Raw genomic sequence first — 17,917 nt, 5'->3', positions numbered from 1 at the left:
AAGGAAACGCAAGCTAGGCAGATGACGATTATTGTTGTGGGACAAATATACACCCCAAAGGGTGCAACCTTTTTAAGAGTGTTCTGCCACACAAAGATAATCGTCATCTGCCTTGATGCGTTTCCTTTCTTTATCGCTGCAAGCCCGAAACTTTCCAGTGACGAACGGCACGGGCGTTATCAGAAGAGGCACTCCAAAGGGTGTAAACTGTTCTATGCTGATAACGCGGGTGCCGTTCGTTACTGGAAAGTTCCGGGCTCGCAGCGATAAAGAAAGGAAACGCATCAAGGCAGATGACGATTATTTTTGTGTGGCAGAAGGGGCAAGCGAAAGGGTGTAAACTGTTCTTAGAGTGTAGGAAGTCATTCGTACAATATGTAGTATTTCTCAACTCAACGCACTAGCATCAATGTGCTATTATATTCCTGAAGGAACAAATAATAACATGAACGCGAGTCTTGCAGCGAACGAACACGTTCCCCTGGCTGCATAAAAGTATTCCTGCTACGTACTGCAACCATGTTTATGACACGTTTATGGGCATCATCATGAGCCCCGTAACAACCCAGGACAGCCGTATCTCTGTTTAAAAAAAAATTGCGATCTCTCTTAATTGTATCATCAAATGAACTGTGCTTTCTGGGGGGACTTCGCTGTGAAGATCGAAACCGAAACTGCCAAGCTATCGCACGCCGGCCCAACGTACTGAGGGGGCGCCACAATATAATTTTCGACGCCATTTGCAAGAAAGCGCGTGGTTGAAACGTTGAAAACTCTGGACGTTCCGAAACTGTGCGGTACACGGACGTGGCGATCTAAGGTGGGGTTCGAGCCTTCGGTTTATTTTCCACTGTTTGCTTAGACGTTCACGTACCAGTGACGAGAGACTTCTGCAACGATTCGTGTGAAAAAAAAAAAAACGGTGCGGCCGTTCTCATACGGGTATGCCGGGGTATGCGTATCGCCTTTGTGGCTTCGCCAGCGGAGTCGATGGGAGACCTGTCAACTTCAAGGAACCCCTGCCCCACGCCCGTGTCTGCGGTTTGTGCGGATTCGTGCCTATGGAACTAGCAGTGCTACCTTGCCTTCACCTCTTGTGTCGTTCTTGCCTTGGAGGCTGTGCACAGGGCGAAGGCGCTGCCTGCTGCCCCATGGACAACACGTCGTTCCAGGTGGACAAAGAAGTCCAGCTTCTGTCGCCCCCTCGAGTCCACTTGGCGAAACAGCTGGTAGGTGCGAGTGCCCCAACGCCGGTATCATTTTCTTACGTCTCCCTCGGATTCGCTTAGATTTGAAAACGTGTGTCAAACGCTACAAGGCCTCCTAGCTGTCACAAACCGCGAAGAACTCTGCTGGGTTCAGCCAGAGCCCGCAGAATTGTGTTCTGCTAATGTGCAAGCGTAAAAATATTGTAGGTGACAAAGGGCGTAGTACCTACCAGTGGCCTAAGCAGGAACTTATTTGGCGGGGATGAGGGGGGGGGTGGCGTTCTCCGCCGATAACTACCACTCCCCCCTCATTCTCTCTCTGTCTCTGTATATATGTGTGTGTGCGTGTGTGTACAGACACTCACGAGGTGAGATGCCTCCTGGAGACAGAGCTGCTCGTTGGAATGAGAAGCGAAGGTTGCGGCGTGCTACAGAGTCTGATTTTCTAGGTGGCTTTGGCTTGTTGGAATCCCACCGCTTTTATCAGACTGGTGGAACCTCACCGATGGCACCGGTTGTTGCAATCGGACCGCTGGCGCCCGTTGTTGCAAATGGGTCGCAAGCCCCAAGGGTAGCGTTGGCCTGGCGGCCTGGGGCATAACTGGAAGCATCCGAAGGTCCGGGCAAAGCATGAGTCGACTGCTAACAGAACAACCTGTTTATTCTAGCGTCGCAAAAGAGCGGCCGGTCAGGTCGACCGAAGTGGAGAGACGGGAGAGCACGTTACTCAGCAGAAGAAATCGGAGCCTCTCTTGGCGTCCGGGGGGGGGGGGGGGGCTGCTTTTATACTCTTGGCGTCGCGGGCAAGAAGGAAGGTCACGGGATGACACCACGTGACAGCGAGGCACGGACGAGCTGAGAGACATGTAGATACGAGTGTAGTGACGCATCAGCCGGGCCGGCGCCGGTCACACCTCCTCGCTTCACACTTGGGGAGCTCCTCTGCCCGGCTGCCGCGCTTTGACAAGCGTGGGCACCCACACACACACGCACACAGACACGTGGCACTGAACATGCCGGGACGCGCTCGGAGGGGATGCGTCGCGGCCGCTCCGAACGGGCCAAAATGTCCGCCGCTTTGAACGAAGCCCGGGCGTCCGTTGCATCCGCGCCGGCTACACCGCGCGTCGTAGGCGAAACGTAACAGACCGCCCCGCCGGGGGAAGGAGATCCCGAAGGTCAGGGGACTGCATCCGCTGTCCGGAGGGATGTCGCTCGATGATGCTCATAACCGAAGTCGGTCGTCCCTCGGCGTTTCTTGAGCGCAGCGCACCGAGAAGGCCTCGTTCTCACGTTCAGGTTCACACAGGACACTGCAAAGTGACTTCGGGAGAGTTGCCGTTTTTCTCTCGTTCCCAGCAAGCGTTAGAACTGCGCCGTAACTCAGCCGCTCAGTCAGCAAGCACGACACAACCCTCACTAAGCCATGCCAGGCTCTTTCCCCTTTCATACTACTGCCTAGTTCCTGACAGTAGTCTAACAGCACCCAGAACGCGTCCACAAATTGGAAAATTGCACTAGAAAGCACGTCCTGACATTGAAACACTACACAAAAGCAATATGTTAAAAATCCTGCCTCAGGAAGAAAAACATCAATAACAAACAATTTTGAGGCTGATTCCCACGTTAGGGGCTTCGACTTAAGCCATCGGCGTTACCGTTGAGACTCCCCTTTTTGTAACGCACCTCAAAGGAATGTTGTTGCAAAGCGAGGCTCCAGCGCAGGAGGCGGCCATTTGTGAAAGAGATGGTCTGCAGCCATTGGAGACGGCAGTGATCCGTTTCGAAGCATGCGAAGCGGAGATCGCAGCGAGCGACCGTACTCGAGCTCAGCTGGCGAAAACCCCGTAGCGGCATGCGGCGCGGTCCTTAATGCAAACATCATCCCAGGCAGACACAGCTCCCAGTCAGTTTGTTGTGAAAACCACAATGCTCTCAACACGCGCTTCATGACGGAGAGAAGCTTCTCAAGAGAATTTGACTGTGGGTGGTACACTGAGCTGTGTAACAGCTTTACCCCGCACCTTTCGAGAAAGGCTGTCGGCAAAGCGCTAGTAAACACTGTGCCCTGATCTGACTGGATTTCCGCAGGAAAACCAACTCGCGCAAATATGGACAGCAGTGCATTGACTATCTCAACTGAGCTGAGTTCTTTAGGCGGCACTGCTTCAGGGAACGTTGTCGCTGGGCAGATCACAGTCAAAATGTGTCGGTACCCCGTGGCTGTTACCGTCAGTGTTTTACCTGCTTTCGGGATAAGGACAACAGAGGCCGTTTTCCAGTCCTGTGGCACCCAGCCAGTTTCCCACGTGCGGTTTATCTGTTCCGTAAGCTTCTCAATTGATTTCTCATCGAGGTTACGCAGGAGTCTGTTGGAGATGCCATCCGGCCCGGGCGCCGAGCGGCCGTTTAGCTCGTGTACCACCTTTCTGACTTCCGCTTTAGTCACCGGGGCATCAAGCTCCTCCATGGTTTCGCCTATATACTCTGGGTAGTCCGCGTTCCCCCCGTGGGGCCTAGGGGGAGATACCTGTCCTTTAGGCTCTGAAGTATGTCTGCATCTGTTAGCCCCTTAGCCCCTTTCCTTTAAGATTATGAATTATTCTATCAACAGCTAGGGCCTGATTGCTTTTGGATTGGGAGTCATCTAACAGTTGCTTCAGGAGGTTCCATTTGCCTCCCGTACGCATCTGTCCGTCGACTGCCGAGCAAACCTCGTTCCATTGCTGCTTGCTCAATTCTTGGCAATACGCTTCGATTTCACGATTTATCATCGCTACTTTCTTACGCAGCCTCCGATTGAGCCTCTGTGTTTGCCATCTGGCGAGTAATAAGTTTTTGGCCTCTACCAGGTGCGCCAAGTGCGCATCCATCCTGTTTACTTTTAAATCAGTTTCGACTGTTGTAGTAACAGCCTTGACGTCCTGTTTGATTCTCCGTAAGAGGTCTTCGAAGGACTCGTACTCCTCCAAGTCCTCTCCCCGGCGTTTACGGAAGGCGTCCCAGTCTACTACGCTGAACGCCCTAAGGGGGGCTGCGGCAACTTACAGAGAAATCTCCACAATAAAATGTTCACTTCCCAGGTTTTCTTGCTTATTGTGCCAACTAACGGAGGTGGCATTCTTAACAAAGGCCAGATCCGGCGTGGTGTCCCGCGAGACTGAATTACCGATGCGCGTGGGAAACTGTGGGTCCGTAACTAGCTCTAATGAGCAGTTTGTAACCGCTTGAAGTAGATTTATTCCTTTAGGGGACTGTCTCACAAAACCCCACGGCTGATGCGCCGCGTTGAAGTCTCCAGCTACCACAAGTGGAGCATCCCTTGCTTTCGCCGCCGCCTTGGCTATAATCGACAAGAATGCCTGGTGACGGTCCCTCGGGGAACTGTAAATGTTTAAAATGAAAACGCTGTTTTTAAGCCAGCTGCTGGGAATGATTTCGATAAGCATTACCTCCGCCCTCGTGTTGCCCAACTGCAATGTGTGCTCTTGGAAGGAACACTTCTTTGCAACTAGGACCGCCAGGCCGAGTTTGCCCTCTCCGGTTGCCGAGATAGCTCGGTAACCTGGAAATGACGAAATTTCAGTTCTAGTTTCCTGTAGTAAGATAACATGTGGTTTGTTCGACTGTGTCGCGATAAGTTGCTGCAGTGGGGCCTTTCGCCTCTGAAAACTGGCGCAGTTCCACTGCCATATGATAAATTCTTTAGTGTGGCCCGCCATTGTTAAGGCTCGAGAGGGCCTCTAGGACGCTACCTGTAGCTTCTCTAGCTGCCGCTGGAGCGACTTCCATACTCACTGGTTCAGCGCGCTTAGTTTGCTCGTTTTCTAGAACTTGTACTCTGAAGAGCTACGGGCTCAATTTTATTCCGTTCGGGCGTGCTCTGAATATCAGCTTGCTGCGCCTCTACCCTTCTCATCGTTCGACAACGTCGGCCCCGCAGCTACCGCCTTTGCAGCAAGCTCCCGAACCTTCGATCTGGTTAAGGCCTGAACGCCTCACCAAACAAAAGCCCCTTCTCGCGCAGGAGGTGATCAGACCTGTTCGAAAATAGGTACGGGTACTGGGGGGGCAGCATAGATGACACTGCCGCCTCCGTCTCAAGTGCTCCGAAAGGTCCTTCAATAAGCACTTTTGCTACGGGCAGACACACGCTATGAGCTTCCACGGCTTGCTTGATCCATGCGCACTCGCCCGTGAACATATCGGGTTCTACGTAAGAGGGGTACGTGACCTACATCCATTGTAGCTGCGGAATCGCGAAGCACTCGGCACTCTTTCCCGTTCACGAGGAGATCTCGCATGTAAGGCTCGAGAAGCTTCATGTTCTCGTCACTGCTGCATAACGACAAAAACACGACTTTTGTTTTTGTTTCCGGACACTGCGCCGAAAAGTGACCCGGCTTTTGGCACGTATAACACACGCGCACTTGCCTTGTCTCGAACCGCTTTCTACGTTCGGCTTCGGCTGCCGCCGTCTCCTTAGGTTCGGTCGGACTGCTTACACTCGCATCTGCACTACGTGTGTCCCCCTTTGCTCTCATGGGCGCGAACTTCGGCCTCTCAAACTTGGAGCCAAATTCACCCTTTTGACCGTCCTTAGCTCCGCGAGCCCGACGCGTCACAAACTCTTCGGCTAGCTCAGCAGCTCTAGCCACCGTACTAACGTCTGGCCTATCCAAGACCCAGTACCGCACGTTCTCAGGTAACCGACTATAAAACTGTTCAAGCTCGAAACACTGCAGAACTTTCTCATGGTCACCAAACGCTTTCTCTTCTTTGAGCCACTCCTGCATGTTTGACATAAGCCTGTAGGCAAACTCTGTATACGACTCACTTTTGCCTTTCTCATTTTCCCGAAACTTCCGACGGAACGCCTCCGCTGACAGCCTGTACTTTTTTAGCAGACTCGATTTCACTTGGTCGAAATCCTCTGCCTCCTCTCTATTCAAGCGAGCGACTACGTCGGCCGCCTCGCCGGGTAACAAAGTGAGCAAGCGCTGTGGCCACGTTTCCCGAGAGAACCCCTGCTTCTCGCACGTTCGCTCAAAGTTAACCAGGAACAAACCAATGTCCTCTCCAAGCTTAATCGGCCGCATTAGGTCAGTCATTTTGAACAGTACTCGTTCTCCTGCACCGTGTGCCTGACTTCCATTACGAGCGCGTTCCATCTCTACCTCGAGACGCTTCATTTCCAATGCGTGGTCGCGCTGTTCTTTTTCTTTCTGCTCTTTTCGTTCGCGCTCATCTTTTTGCAGTCTTCCTCTCCTCAATGGTCTCAAGGCATTCCGACAGCTCGTCATCCTCAGCTCCTAACTCAAGAATAGCCCTTAGCAGTTCTGGTTTTCTGAGTTTGTCTGAGACATCCAGACCCAACTCTCTTGCAAGCTCCAGCAATTTCGGTTTGCGCAACGACTTCCAATCCATGGCTGCTCTGAATGCTGCTTTCTCTACTGCCTACTATTGTCTTGCCGCAAACTAACCCGGCAGCAACGACAACCACAATTACCAGCTCTGTTTCTGACACTAACAAAAGCCTGGCAAAACTCAGAAGAAAGTCCCGCACTCATCAAACCTCGCAGCCAAGAATTCAGCGCAGGCGTTCCGCTGCAGGCAACCAGTCATCACACAGGGCTCGTTGCACTGCTCCCGGATGGTCGTTGTGCTGCTCAGCATACAGTCAACCGCATATCTTCGCTGCTGGCCTCCGTTGTCGCGATCTCACCGCTGGCAACCAGCTGTTCAGATCCCACCGATGGCATCAGTTGTTGGAACCTCAGTGCGGACACCCGTTATTGCAGTCGCACCGCTGGCACGAGTTGTTGCAAATGGGTCGCAAGCCCCAAGGGTAGCGTTGGCCTGGCGGCCTGGGGCATAACTGGAAGCATCCGAAGGTCCGGGCAAAGCATGAGTCGACTGCTAACAGAACAACTTGTTTATTCTAGCATCGCAAAAGAGCGGCCGGTCAGGTCGACCGAAGTGGAGAGACGGGAGGGCACGTTACTCAGCAGAAGAAATCGGAGCCTCTCTCTTGGCGTCCGGGGGGGGGGGGTGCTTTTATACTCTTGGCGTCGCGGGCAAGAAAGAAGGTCACGGGATGACACCACGTGACAGCGAGGCACGTACGAGCTGAGAGACATGTAGAGACGAGTGTAGTGACGCATCAGCCGGGCCGGCGCCGGTCACACCTCCTCGCTTCACACTTGGGAAGCTCCTCTCCCCGGCTGCCGCGCTTTGACAAGCGTGGGCACCCACACACACACAAAGCCACGTGGCACTGAACATGCCGGGACGCGCTCGGAGGGGATGCGTCGCGGCCGCTCCGAACGGGCCAAAATGTCCGCCGCTTTGAACGAAGCCCCGGCGTCCGTTGCATCCGCGCCGGCTACACCGCGCGTCGTAGGCGAAACGTAACAGGCTCAACTCTTGCAAGATGGGCTGGGTGGGAATCGAACCAGGGTGTCCGGAGTGTGAGACGGAGACGCTACCACTGAGCCACGAGTACGATGCTTCAAAGCGGTACAAAAGCGCCTCTAGTGAATGCGGTGTTGCCTTAGAAATTCAGGCGTGCGTCGCTTGCTCAGGCGCACATTTCGTTGCCGCGCCGAATGCTGCGTTGCTCGACGCTCACCGCGTCCAATGCGGGGCGCGTAGTCGCTGCGCCGTAGCCCATTGTCTTACACCCCTTGGCGGGTCGACGGGAACGCTGTCGCGTTCCACTTTTGAAGGCGAAGCAGAGTAACGCATGAGTTGTTTCTTCGTCTAGCCGTACCAAATATAGCCAAGCAACAGCAGTTCACCAGGCTAAACAGTGGTTCAATAACTAAAATATAGGCTAGTATGCTTCGCATCCTGGGCTTAACCTTAGCTAAGCTACAGCCATTTTTTTTTTCTGCGAGATCTGCCTAACTATACATGTCTTTTAGGGCGTGAGGCATTGTATTAAAACTCTCTCTCACCCACTCACTTATTTTTTTTCAAGACGTGTATCATATTTGTGCCACGCGCGTCACCACCGTGTAATGTCTACGCTCGTTACAACGAACCCGCGTGCAATAGACTTTTTGATATAACGGACCATATTTCAACCTTAGTTTGCTCTAGCTACCTGTTTTATTTATGCAACGAAAGAAGTTCTTTTAACGGACCGCGCTACAACGAACTATTGGCTACAGCGGACGAAATTAGCGACAATGTTTGTCGCAATCGGGCGTTTAAAACGAACTTTTGCCCTCTCGACAGGGGCTGACAACTGACTTGCGAGGGTCAGCCGACGATCGCGGAAATGCGCTGCGCTGTCCTTCGCGTGCGAGGCACCGGGGAGGGGGGGGGGGTATAGGTAAGAGAGAGCGGGGTTCGGCTGCTGTTTACGGCGCAGGCGCCGCATGTTGAAAGCTATCTGCAATGTGGACAAACTGCCCGGAATGCTGCTCTCTTTGAGATTTGTTTTTGTTACCTATAATGATATTATTGTATGCACAATTGAACACTGCAGACAACTTCCTGTTTTAAGAAACCAGCCAAAAACAGGCGCACACAGGAAACATACGAGAAGACAGAAAAGAGGCTGGAAGAGGCCTGTCTTGTGTATGTTTCCTGTGTCCGTCTTTTTTTTTGCTGTTTTTTTCTTAATACAATGCACCAACTAGCCCAACAACGTGTTTGACTTCCTGTTTCAATGATAAACCTGAACCTACATAGCCTAAGTCCAAGTTACATGTTCGGAGGTCAGGACCAAAACTCTATGATCAGGAACTTTTCATAATGAGGGGTAACTTGAGTGCTTGGCTCTAGGTCGAATAAGTGGCTTCAAATGGGCGCTTATATATTCTGCTAGTCATCCACAAGCATTTTTTTAAAGCAAACTACAAATTGTTTGTATGACCCACCGATAGAAAAAAAATCTTATTTTATTACTGCGATGTTAAAGCGGGCAGAATTTATATAAAGTTGGAAATATATTTATTTTGCTTTGAAAAACGAATGAACTGTGTCCGATAGAGAACAAAAATAAACAAATATAATATGAAAAAACTAAAATTTCCAGTGATATATTTATGCTAGTTTATATATATGCCTATTTATGGACAGCCAGCGGACGTTCAAAATGGGATGTCCCATGGACATCCCGGTGGGATGTCCTTCGGACATCCAAACAGGATATGGACTTCTCCTGTACGTCCCATGGACGTCCATGTTGGATATCCAGATGGATAGACGTTGGGACTTATGGTGGACGTCCCACGGATATCCGTGGTTACTTGGGAAGCAGTTCAAGCACCCATATATCGTGTGAAAGAAAAAAAATTCAAGCGAGGAATTGACGCGTGCACGGCCGTTTTCGAGCACACTAGCCAAATGCTGTGTTCTCTTTTTGAGGTCACAAGTACTCGAATGCGGCTCATTCGATCATGTGCCTGAATAACACACGGCACGAAAACCGTCAAGTTCCGTGCAGTCTTGTTTATTTGCCATAATAGAAAATTCGCTGCTCAAGTTGCGAATTCGACATGCCCACCCGAAAGATTTCTGCTTATGTTTCTTTCGTATCCAAAACGCAGTTTTTGGTAAGGGTTGACCTCCATGGGCTTTTCGTTCTGAAAGTGATATGAGCAGACTCAAAACAAAGACTGCCGAAACGTCTTAGACGGCACTGTTTTATGCGTTTATCGCAGGCCCGCAGCACAGGTGCGCAAAAGGCACACTACTGCATGGTTCACGATAAAATCAATACGCACCCGAGCAAGGTTGATGGGCACCAAGTCTCTTCTATATAAAGCCACTAACCTATAGTTTCGTTTCTAAGGCACAGCAGGACCCTTGTATTCACTTAACACCACACTTTCACATCAACTTCACACCAACTTCTTGTGTATTCCGTGAACGTCGAATGAGGGGTTCTTGCATGAACAGCTTCCTTGCTTTCTCATTGTTGGTGCAGTCAGCAATGACACACTGCTGCTCGGATGATTAACCTTGGTACGTCCCGCTCAGAAGATGCGGCAAGAACACATCCACAACAATCATAAGCAGATGCGGAAGTAATACGTCTGAAACACTACATCCATACATCCGAATATGCACTGCAAGTACAGCCAATTTCTCCTGTCTCCCTCAGTTCTCACCATAGGGCAGCACCTGGTGCCAAGAGTAGCAGCGTGGCTGACACTGGCACTGTGAAGCTATAAAACAATCTGGTCTATATGATGTGCAAGTGATCTCCCCCTTCCCCCTCCTTTTTTTCCATTTCCCTGTTATAGGTGAGCTGTTGGAACGCCAGCAATGGCTGTGGCTTCGAGGGTCCTGTCGGAGAACTGCTGGAGCACTTTGAGAAGCACTGCTCCTTCCATGCCACCACCTGTCCCCGCTGCCAGGAGACCGTGACGCGCGGCAACCTGCCAAGTCACTACGCTGCTGGATGCGATGTCGTCTCCAAGCCGCGCATAGACGGCGGAGGCGACACGGCCGTCCTGATGCAGACGGATGAACTGCTGAGCCACAAGGCAGGTCAGTGCTCGCACCACGACTTGCTAACGTCCATACAAAGCCGAATTAATGAGCTGGTGGAGGCGCTCACTGGCATCAACGCTACGATCGTGGAGCACAAGCATCGGGAACTAGAGCTTCTTCCCGGCGCCACCACCGAACAAGGAGCACAGCTGGGCGCAGATCTAGACACCATCCTGGCGGCGTTTACAAAAACTAGTGCTGCACTTACTGAGCGTTTCGACAGTATGAACTGCTCTCTGCTTCAGGAAGTGGCCTCGGCCCTTATGCGGGCCCCGAGCGGCGAGACACTCGGGGGTAGTGCCACTAGAGTAGCGGCGTGGGAACAGCACGGATGCGGGGATTCTGGCGTGATTAGTGGCGCTGTGTCGGGTGTAGACGTGGGGGCCCTGCTGGCGGGGTTAAGCGAGAAGATTATACAGCGCCTAGACAACTTGAGCCACTCTATTTGCCATGAGGGGACGATCCCGCGGTCAGCAGACCGGGCTGAAAGCAAAACGGTCGCGGCTAAGAGTGTACAGACTTGCCCGGACAAGAGTGCATTGTCACCAGCCGTATTCGGCACCAATGGCGGCCCCAACAAGGCACTCGTGGCTCTCGTTGTAGTTATGGATAAGTGGAACAACGAGCGTAACTGCTATCAGCTGGTGAGTGACTTTCGAGCCATTATTGGCAACATTCATACTGGAGTGCTCATGTCACTTTATGTGTCCAGAGACGCAAACCTGGTTGCGGTGTACGCAACATTTGACAAGAGACGACATGAATACAGAAACCTGCCGCTTGTACGTAAACTTTGCTCCAGTGACCGCAACTCACCTGATGTGAAGGCGTGGATTATGCGACCAGCGGATTGCTATCCTGGAAATAGAGTGTTCACACCGGGGTCTAGGACTCTCCTGTTTGTATGCAACCTGATAGAGCCTGGAGACAGTGATGAAAAGGGAAAGATAGAATTCATCATGGAATATGATTTAACCGCTGAAGAACAATGAACCACCATTTATCATTCGGATGTCTCATGCCTTTTCAAGGAATAAAGCAAATACAAAGCTAATAAAGGAAATATAAGACCAGCCTATTGTAAGTGGTTATTTCTCTACTGCCGGTAGGAATCTTACAAAATGTTTCTTCCTATAAAGCCTTTTCAAACGAGAAAGCTAATTAAACAAGTTTAGCTTTCGATGCAAAGTGGAGGTTTGATCTAAGGGCCAAGATTCTATATGGTGTTCTCAATTATTTGAAAGTGTGCAGGGAATTGTGATAAACGTACAGCTCATTTCTTTGTGGAAATCTTTATTTGCAATAGAACACCATCTCGTGTACCTTTTTCTCCCCCCCCCCTGCCCACCCACACACACACACCGCTCACCTTTTTATGTATTGTACGAAATATTCATTCACTAAATTTTCCGAATGAGATTGGCAATTACTTCAATCAGCCGAAAATGCTGGCAGGATTTCAAAAGGCATATTCAGGAAGAAATTGCAATCAAGTGATAAATTCGGTGTTAGATTCAGCAGAGATACAAGCAGTCATGGAGACACTGCTTAGTCAAGAAGTAGATGTATCTTATACTGATCTATATAGCTATCTCAGTACCTATAAAGATTTCATGTACAACTACTTTATTTCTCCTGAAGAAAACAGGTAAAATAAAGATGTCGGGCAAGGGAACAAAACGTCTTCATTGCTGTTCTTTTACTCCAATGATATGCTATTCTACTTCTTGCAGTAAATAAAGGTCCTACACCTCTAAATTACAGAAAAAAATGCTGACGAGCCTCAGAGCAGGCTTAATAAGTTAGCTTTCCTACAGCCAATTTTTGCTTCGTTTGTACCATGTCACATAGCGAATCGGAAAGTAGGAGACTGCACCATTTAGACACTGCGGTGTGCTCATTGGCCACCTATATGCTGCTGCTCACTAGGAGGGCCGATGCAGCAGCACAGCAGACCAATTGAACATTCATGAGCCAGCTCCCAGCATATGTTGATGAAAAATATCCTAGTGATTGCTGTGATGTCACATAATTTGATGTAATACCTCCTCTGCAGCCAATTTTGGTTTCGTTTCCCTGGAGGTCATTACAAAAAAAGAAAGCCATTCCACTCTGTGAAAGCGGTTGACCAGAGAAGCTGTTTAGCACATGACACGGAGGTGACACATAATTTTGAAGAAAGGAATGAACTGATTTATTGTCTACATGGGTGGTCGTCGTGACGAAAGGTACGCACACTAATTTATTGTCTTGATCCTTAGTCATTATTTCACTCGCAACTGCAGTCACATTTTTTGATAATGTCAAATCAGTTGCAAGTACGCCGCTGGGTGGTCGGTTGGGCCGCATCTGTGTGGCATCTATTATGTCCGTTTCTATTATGTCACCTAGCGACTTGGAAGGTAGCCTCGTGGGAGTAGGAGACTGCAACATTCAGACACTGCGGGGTGCTCATTGGCCACCTATATGCTGCTGCTCATTTGGAGGGCTCATGCAACAGCATAGCAGACCGATTGAACATTCATGAGCCGACTAGCTGCCAGCATTGATTAGGGTGCGTGAAGTATACCCTAGACCAGCTCCCAGCATATGTTGATCAAAAATATCCTAGTGATTGCTGTTATGTCACCGTATTCTCAAAACCACCTTGAAGCATAAATCTCGGGATATAAGCCTAGAGTTGGCATCATTGAATCACCGATCCCCGTGAATCGAGCTGTGCTACGTTCATTCTGTCGCAGTATAACGGGAATTATCTAAGTTGTGTAAACCATGTTGTGTTGCAAGACTTGGTAAGATGGCGACGTCTGCTGAGAGAAAAGTTCACCGTGTACAGGACTGTTTATTCTGACTATGTTTTGCCCTGCTATCTGCGTTCCTATTTTATAACGTGATCTTATGTGCGCACGCAAGTTTTTCTCGCATTTAGGTCATCTTGCATCACTTCTTCAGTAAATTTCCGATCCGGATGATACTTTGCTGGACTGAATTGAAGAATTACTGGCATATTTCCGACTATTCATATTTCGCTCTAGCAAAGACGTGGGATCCTCCTAACCCTAGATAATGTACTGGCAAGCTTATCAGAGCACCCGAAATAGTTTAATAGCTTTTCTACGGCCTGTTTCATTTATAGCGCAGAAGGTAGTTGCGTGGGGAGCAGGACATTGGCAGGATGTCGACACGCACTCCTGTTCACTGATGGCCCACAATACGTGTAGCACCATAGGAGTCAAGTGAGCGGTTTGGTGCGAGTGTAAATACCCCACAAAGTGAATTGAATTCTGAGGTTTTACGTGCCGAAACCACGATTCCATTATGAGGCATGTCGTATAGTGGGGAACTCCAGATAACTTTGACCACCAGAGGTTCTTTAACGTGCCCCCAATGTACGGTACATAGGCGTTGTAGCATTTCGCCCTCATCGAAATGTGGCCGCGGCGGCCGGGATTTCATCCCGCGACCATCTGCTTAGCAGCGCGACACCATAGCCGCTAAGCCACCACGGCGGGTGCCTCGCAATGTCCTGCTCCCATGTACGGTTAGATATGGCGCCGTTTCCTGAGGCTACTTCGAGTTCCCCAAACCACTTCGAATCGCAGCACAGCTAATTGAGCAATGCAGAAGCAGGGGTGCCACATTCCTGAGGCAGGACACTTGCAAACAAGTTCGTACGCCGCCGGGATTAGAAGGGGCCCACGGACAATAGAGCCCAATCGTCACCCCTCTTCGCCTTTGAAGAAGGCATTTGCCACCACTGCGGAGCCGTACCACCGGGAGCAGGTGGGCCGTCATACAATGGAGCATGAGTGCCCCCCTCCTTCTCCTCCTTTGAAGAAGCGCATTGCAACTCTGCGAGGCAAGACCGCAGGGGGATCAAGTGATCAAGCAAGGGGGCCCAAGCGGCGACTCTCTTCGCCGGGTATGACACCATCGCACGGGCGCCTACCATTGGCTGAAAGTGGCGTCATCTGAGCGGACTCTCCCATTGGTCGAACATGACGCGACTTCCAGTGCTCGAAGGGTTTATAAGAAGCCTTCCAGAGAGACCTGAGCATTCTGGAGCATTCCCTGATTGACCTCTCTCGAACTTCTTGCCGCGGGCCGCAGCGTCCGAGTTCCTGCCGGCCCGTAATGACTGTACGATTGTTACTAGACTCTCACCTCTCTGTATATAATGTAAAATAAACCCTCCCAAGTTTGGTTTTCATCCCGAAGTCCGTCCCTCAACGCCTACAGTACGTGTCTACCTCCTGCGTCATGATCGCCAAACCCTAGAAAAAACACTGGCAAACATAATTTGATGTAATACCTTCTCTGCAGCCAATTTTGGTTTCTTTTCCCTGGAGGTCATTACAAAAAAAAGAAAGCCATTCCACTCTGTGGAGGCGGTTGACCAGGGAAGCTGACACGCACATGAGCACATGACACGGAGGTGACACATAATTTTGAAGAAAGGAATGAACTGATTTATTGTCTACATGGGTGGTCATCGTGACGAAAGGTACGCACACTAATTTATTGTCTTGATCCTTGGTCATTATTTCAGTTACAAGTACGCCGCTGGGTGGTTGGTTGGGCCGGATCTGTGTGGCATCTCAAGTGATGTCTGCAACACGGAATGCCTAAACCACTCCATTTTCAATGTGATGACAGTTTTCGAGATGCTGTTCTGTATGTTGTATGTGTGATGAAATATGATTTAAGCACTTTTCACTTCACTTTTCTGAGCGCTTGTAGCCTCTGCCTTACAGGGCAATGAGCCATTGCATTTTTTGCTTACATAAGGGAGCGTGAATGCTTACGAAGTTTTGAGCCATGAAGACGATATTTTTTGTTGACGGAGAACAAAGATGTACGGTACCCTAGGCGTACGCAGCTTCGCTGTAAAACGGAATTTGTTGCTGCCTGTCCGATCTAGTGTTGTGACTGACCATGTACATGTACGCTAATTGAATGCATACTAAGATCACTTGCACTCGCGGATTCAGATGGCCGGCAAGACGTCACATTGTCGTCATTTGCGACATAGCCTAATTTGACCAATGTATTTCGTGATCTTTCTACAGACATCCCTTAAAGCACCTCCAGGGCGTTTTCCGCCTACCACTTGGCGGACTTGTGTGGATCAAGGGGCTTTTAGAATTTGTGTTTTTGTCACGCCGCATGGAGTGGTGCGCGTTGAAGGCAGCGTAAATGATGGATGACGCTTGGAAGCATTCAGTGGTTCAATTGAAACTTTCTTCTAAAACATGTACACAAATGCAACACCGACTTATTTTTTTAAAAGGTTTTTACTGAGTGCAGATTGATATTGGGGTTTGTGGGATCTGGATATATGGCCACTTTCATTTCAATTTGAGGCCTTCTGGTATACTATAAGGAAATTTCCATCAACCAGTCTCGAAGCTAGTTGCCGTAACAATTCCTGAATTTTCGGATGTATCTCACGGGAGCCATTTCGCGATGCAAATTCCCCTAAAGTTTGTCCGCAAAAACGGTGAAGAAAGAAAATGCTACGAACTGCCGAAACTGCCAGAGCTATAGTTCAGAGGAGGCATGGAGACATTGAGGAAGAAATGCAAAGCACATTGTTTGTGGACGATGATAATTCCTTCTTCCAACGAAACATGTATGAGCTGCATGTTCGCGACACGTGAGCCACAAACTGCTGCCAAGAAAATTTAAGCTTCTGTAATGAAAAAAAAAAGCTAACGAAGAAAAGTGCTAGAAACGCGCCGCCCGCCAGAGCACAAGTTTCCCCACTAGGCAGTGCAGAAAACCGCTACATTTGGTGGGAGAACCGCTAAATTGGCAACGCTGGTTGCAATGCTTGTCAGGGCAGGTGCGAGGCTATATAGCATAAATCCTACTGTTTGGCGTCAAGAAACTATCACAGCATCCTTTATAACGTTCACCAGAATACTTTTAGTATATTTTGATGCCGCTGTGCTTTGAACACAGCAAAGAGCTCCCCAAAGAAACTGCAGAAGAAAGGGCAGTGTTGGCTTTGAGTAATTTTGTTTTAATTCGAACAACTTCCCCATTAACACCTATGGATATCGAAATGAAATTGCGCTGACCTTCTTCATGTAGGTATAGAAACGGGCTTCTAGAATGTGTTGTTCATGAGCTAACGCATAGGACACGGTTAGTTTGTAGAGTCGGTAGGTTTGCATATGTCTGCAATTTTTCTATAAAGTAGCCCGCGTTCCTTGCCAGATATCACAGCAACAGGTGGTCAACGTCCATTTGTAGGTGCTGGACTGCTAAAGCGCGGTGTTCACTTCAGTCGTTGGGCACCAGGTGGCACGTTCACTAGTTGCCCATGGGATTTCCAACCCACGGATAGTTCTTGGGGCACTGAGAACAGGTCGTCATGTAGCGGTCGCCTCCCAGTGATGTGTTCTTGTAGGTACACGTGTTCGGCTTGGGACAGGTGCTCTGCACGATGCCGCCAGGGCACGTATGCTGAACGTAGGCTCCCAGCGGCTTCGGGTCCTGCATGAAGCGTAGCACTTCGGAGTTGGTCACGAGAAAGACGTCGTCTTTCTGCAGTAGCCAGTCGACGAACTGCAGGTAGCCCTGCTTGCGACTGGGTTCTTGCAGGTAAGCCTCGTGAAGGAACAAAGGGAAAGGTGCTCGGTTGGTCGTGTAGAAGTCCTCAAAGTTTGACCTGCACAGATACAAGCGAGCGCTAACATATATACCGTGTGCATCCATCCAGTCTTCCTGTAGTCATGTAAAAATCTCGGACTAAACATAGACTTAGTCACCGAAAAAAACACCCTGTGGACGCGTCGTAAAGCAGAGTATAATGCCTAGTGTACTTCTTTCAACCTACAGCAATTTTCTTTATTTGTGCACGAGTTTCCACACGGCGTTATCATACTTAACGGGTCACTAAAGAGAAATAAGTCAGACTAGGTTGACAGATTAGCCTTCTGTAATAACGGATTCGTCATTCTTAGCGAGAACAGAGCTTCTGTATGTGCGACAGTGACGAAAATGAAAAATCGGAGGGAAATCTTGTTTATCAAGTGACGTCGGCATTAGCTGATCGCAGAAAGTGGCATAGAGGGAGGTCACGGCGACGTCAAAAACGGCGACGTCAATGACCCTGGAAGCTATCGGCCTATCTCTGTGCTTAGCATAATAAATACTGTATTTGAAAAGGTAATCGCGGCTCAACTGAAGCA

At 49.7% G+C, this 17,917-nt stretch overlaps 2 protein-coding genes across 2 annotated transcripts in view; one reads left to right on the top strand and one right to left on the bottom strand.

Annotated features, from left to right (window-relative positions):
* Positions 1 to 759: 759 nt before the first annotated feature.
* Positions 760 to 11,791, top strand: LOC139060966 (uncharacterized). The gene is made up of 2 exons (XM_070540323.1): positions 760 to 1,229; positions 10,469 to 11,791. The coding sequence occupies exons 1-2, from the start codon at positions 945 to 947 to the stop codon at positions 11,708 to 11,710; spliced, it is 1,527 nt and encodes a 508-aa protein (XP_070396424.1). The 5' UTR covers positions 760 to 944; the 3' UTR covers positions 11,711 to 11,791.
* Positions 11,792 to 11,934: 143 nt separating this feature from the next.
* LOC139060965 (chitin deacetylase 8-like) overlaps positions 11,935 to 17,917 on the bottom strand; it is a 30,006-nt gene continuing 24,023 nt past the window's right edge. Inside the window, exon 10 of the mRNA XM_070540322.1 lies at positions 11,935 to 17,394. Coding sequence (XP_070396423.1) covers positions 17,037 to 17,394 — 358 coding nt within the window. The 3' untranslated portion in view covers positions 11,935 to 17,036. The remainder of the gene's footprint in view (positions 17,395 to 17,917) is intronic.

Source organism: Dermacentor albipictus, chromosome 6 (genome assembly GCF_038994185.2).
Source record: "Dermacentor albipictus isolate Rhodes 1998 colony chromosome 6, USDA_Dalb.pri_finalv2, whole genome shotgun sequence".
Lineage (NCBI taxonomy): Eukaryota > Metazoa > Arthropoda > Arachnida > Ixodida > Ixodidae > Dermacentor > Dermacentor albipictus.
Note: the sequence above shows the minus strand (reverse complement) of the source record. Positions and strands in the feature narration are given on the sequence as shown.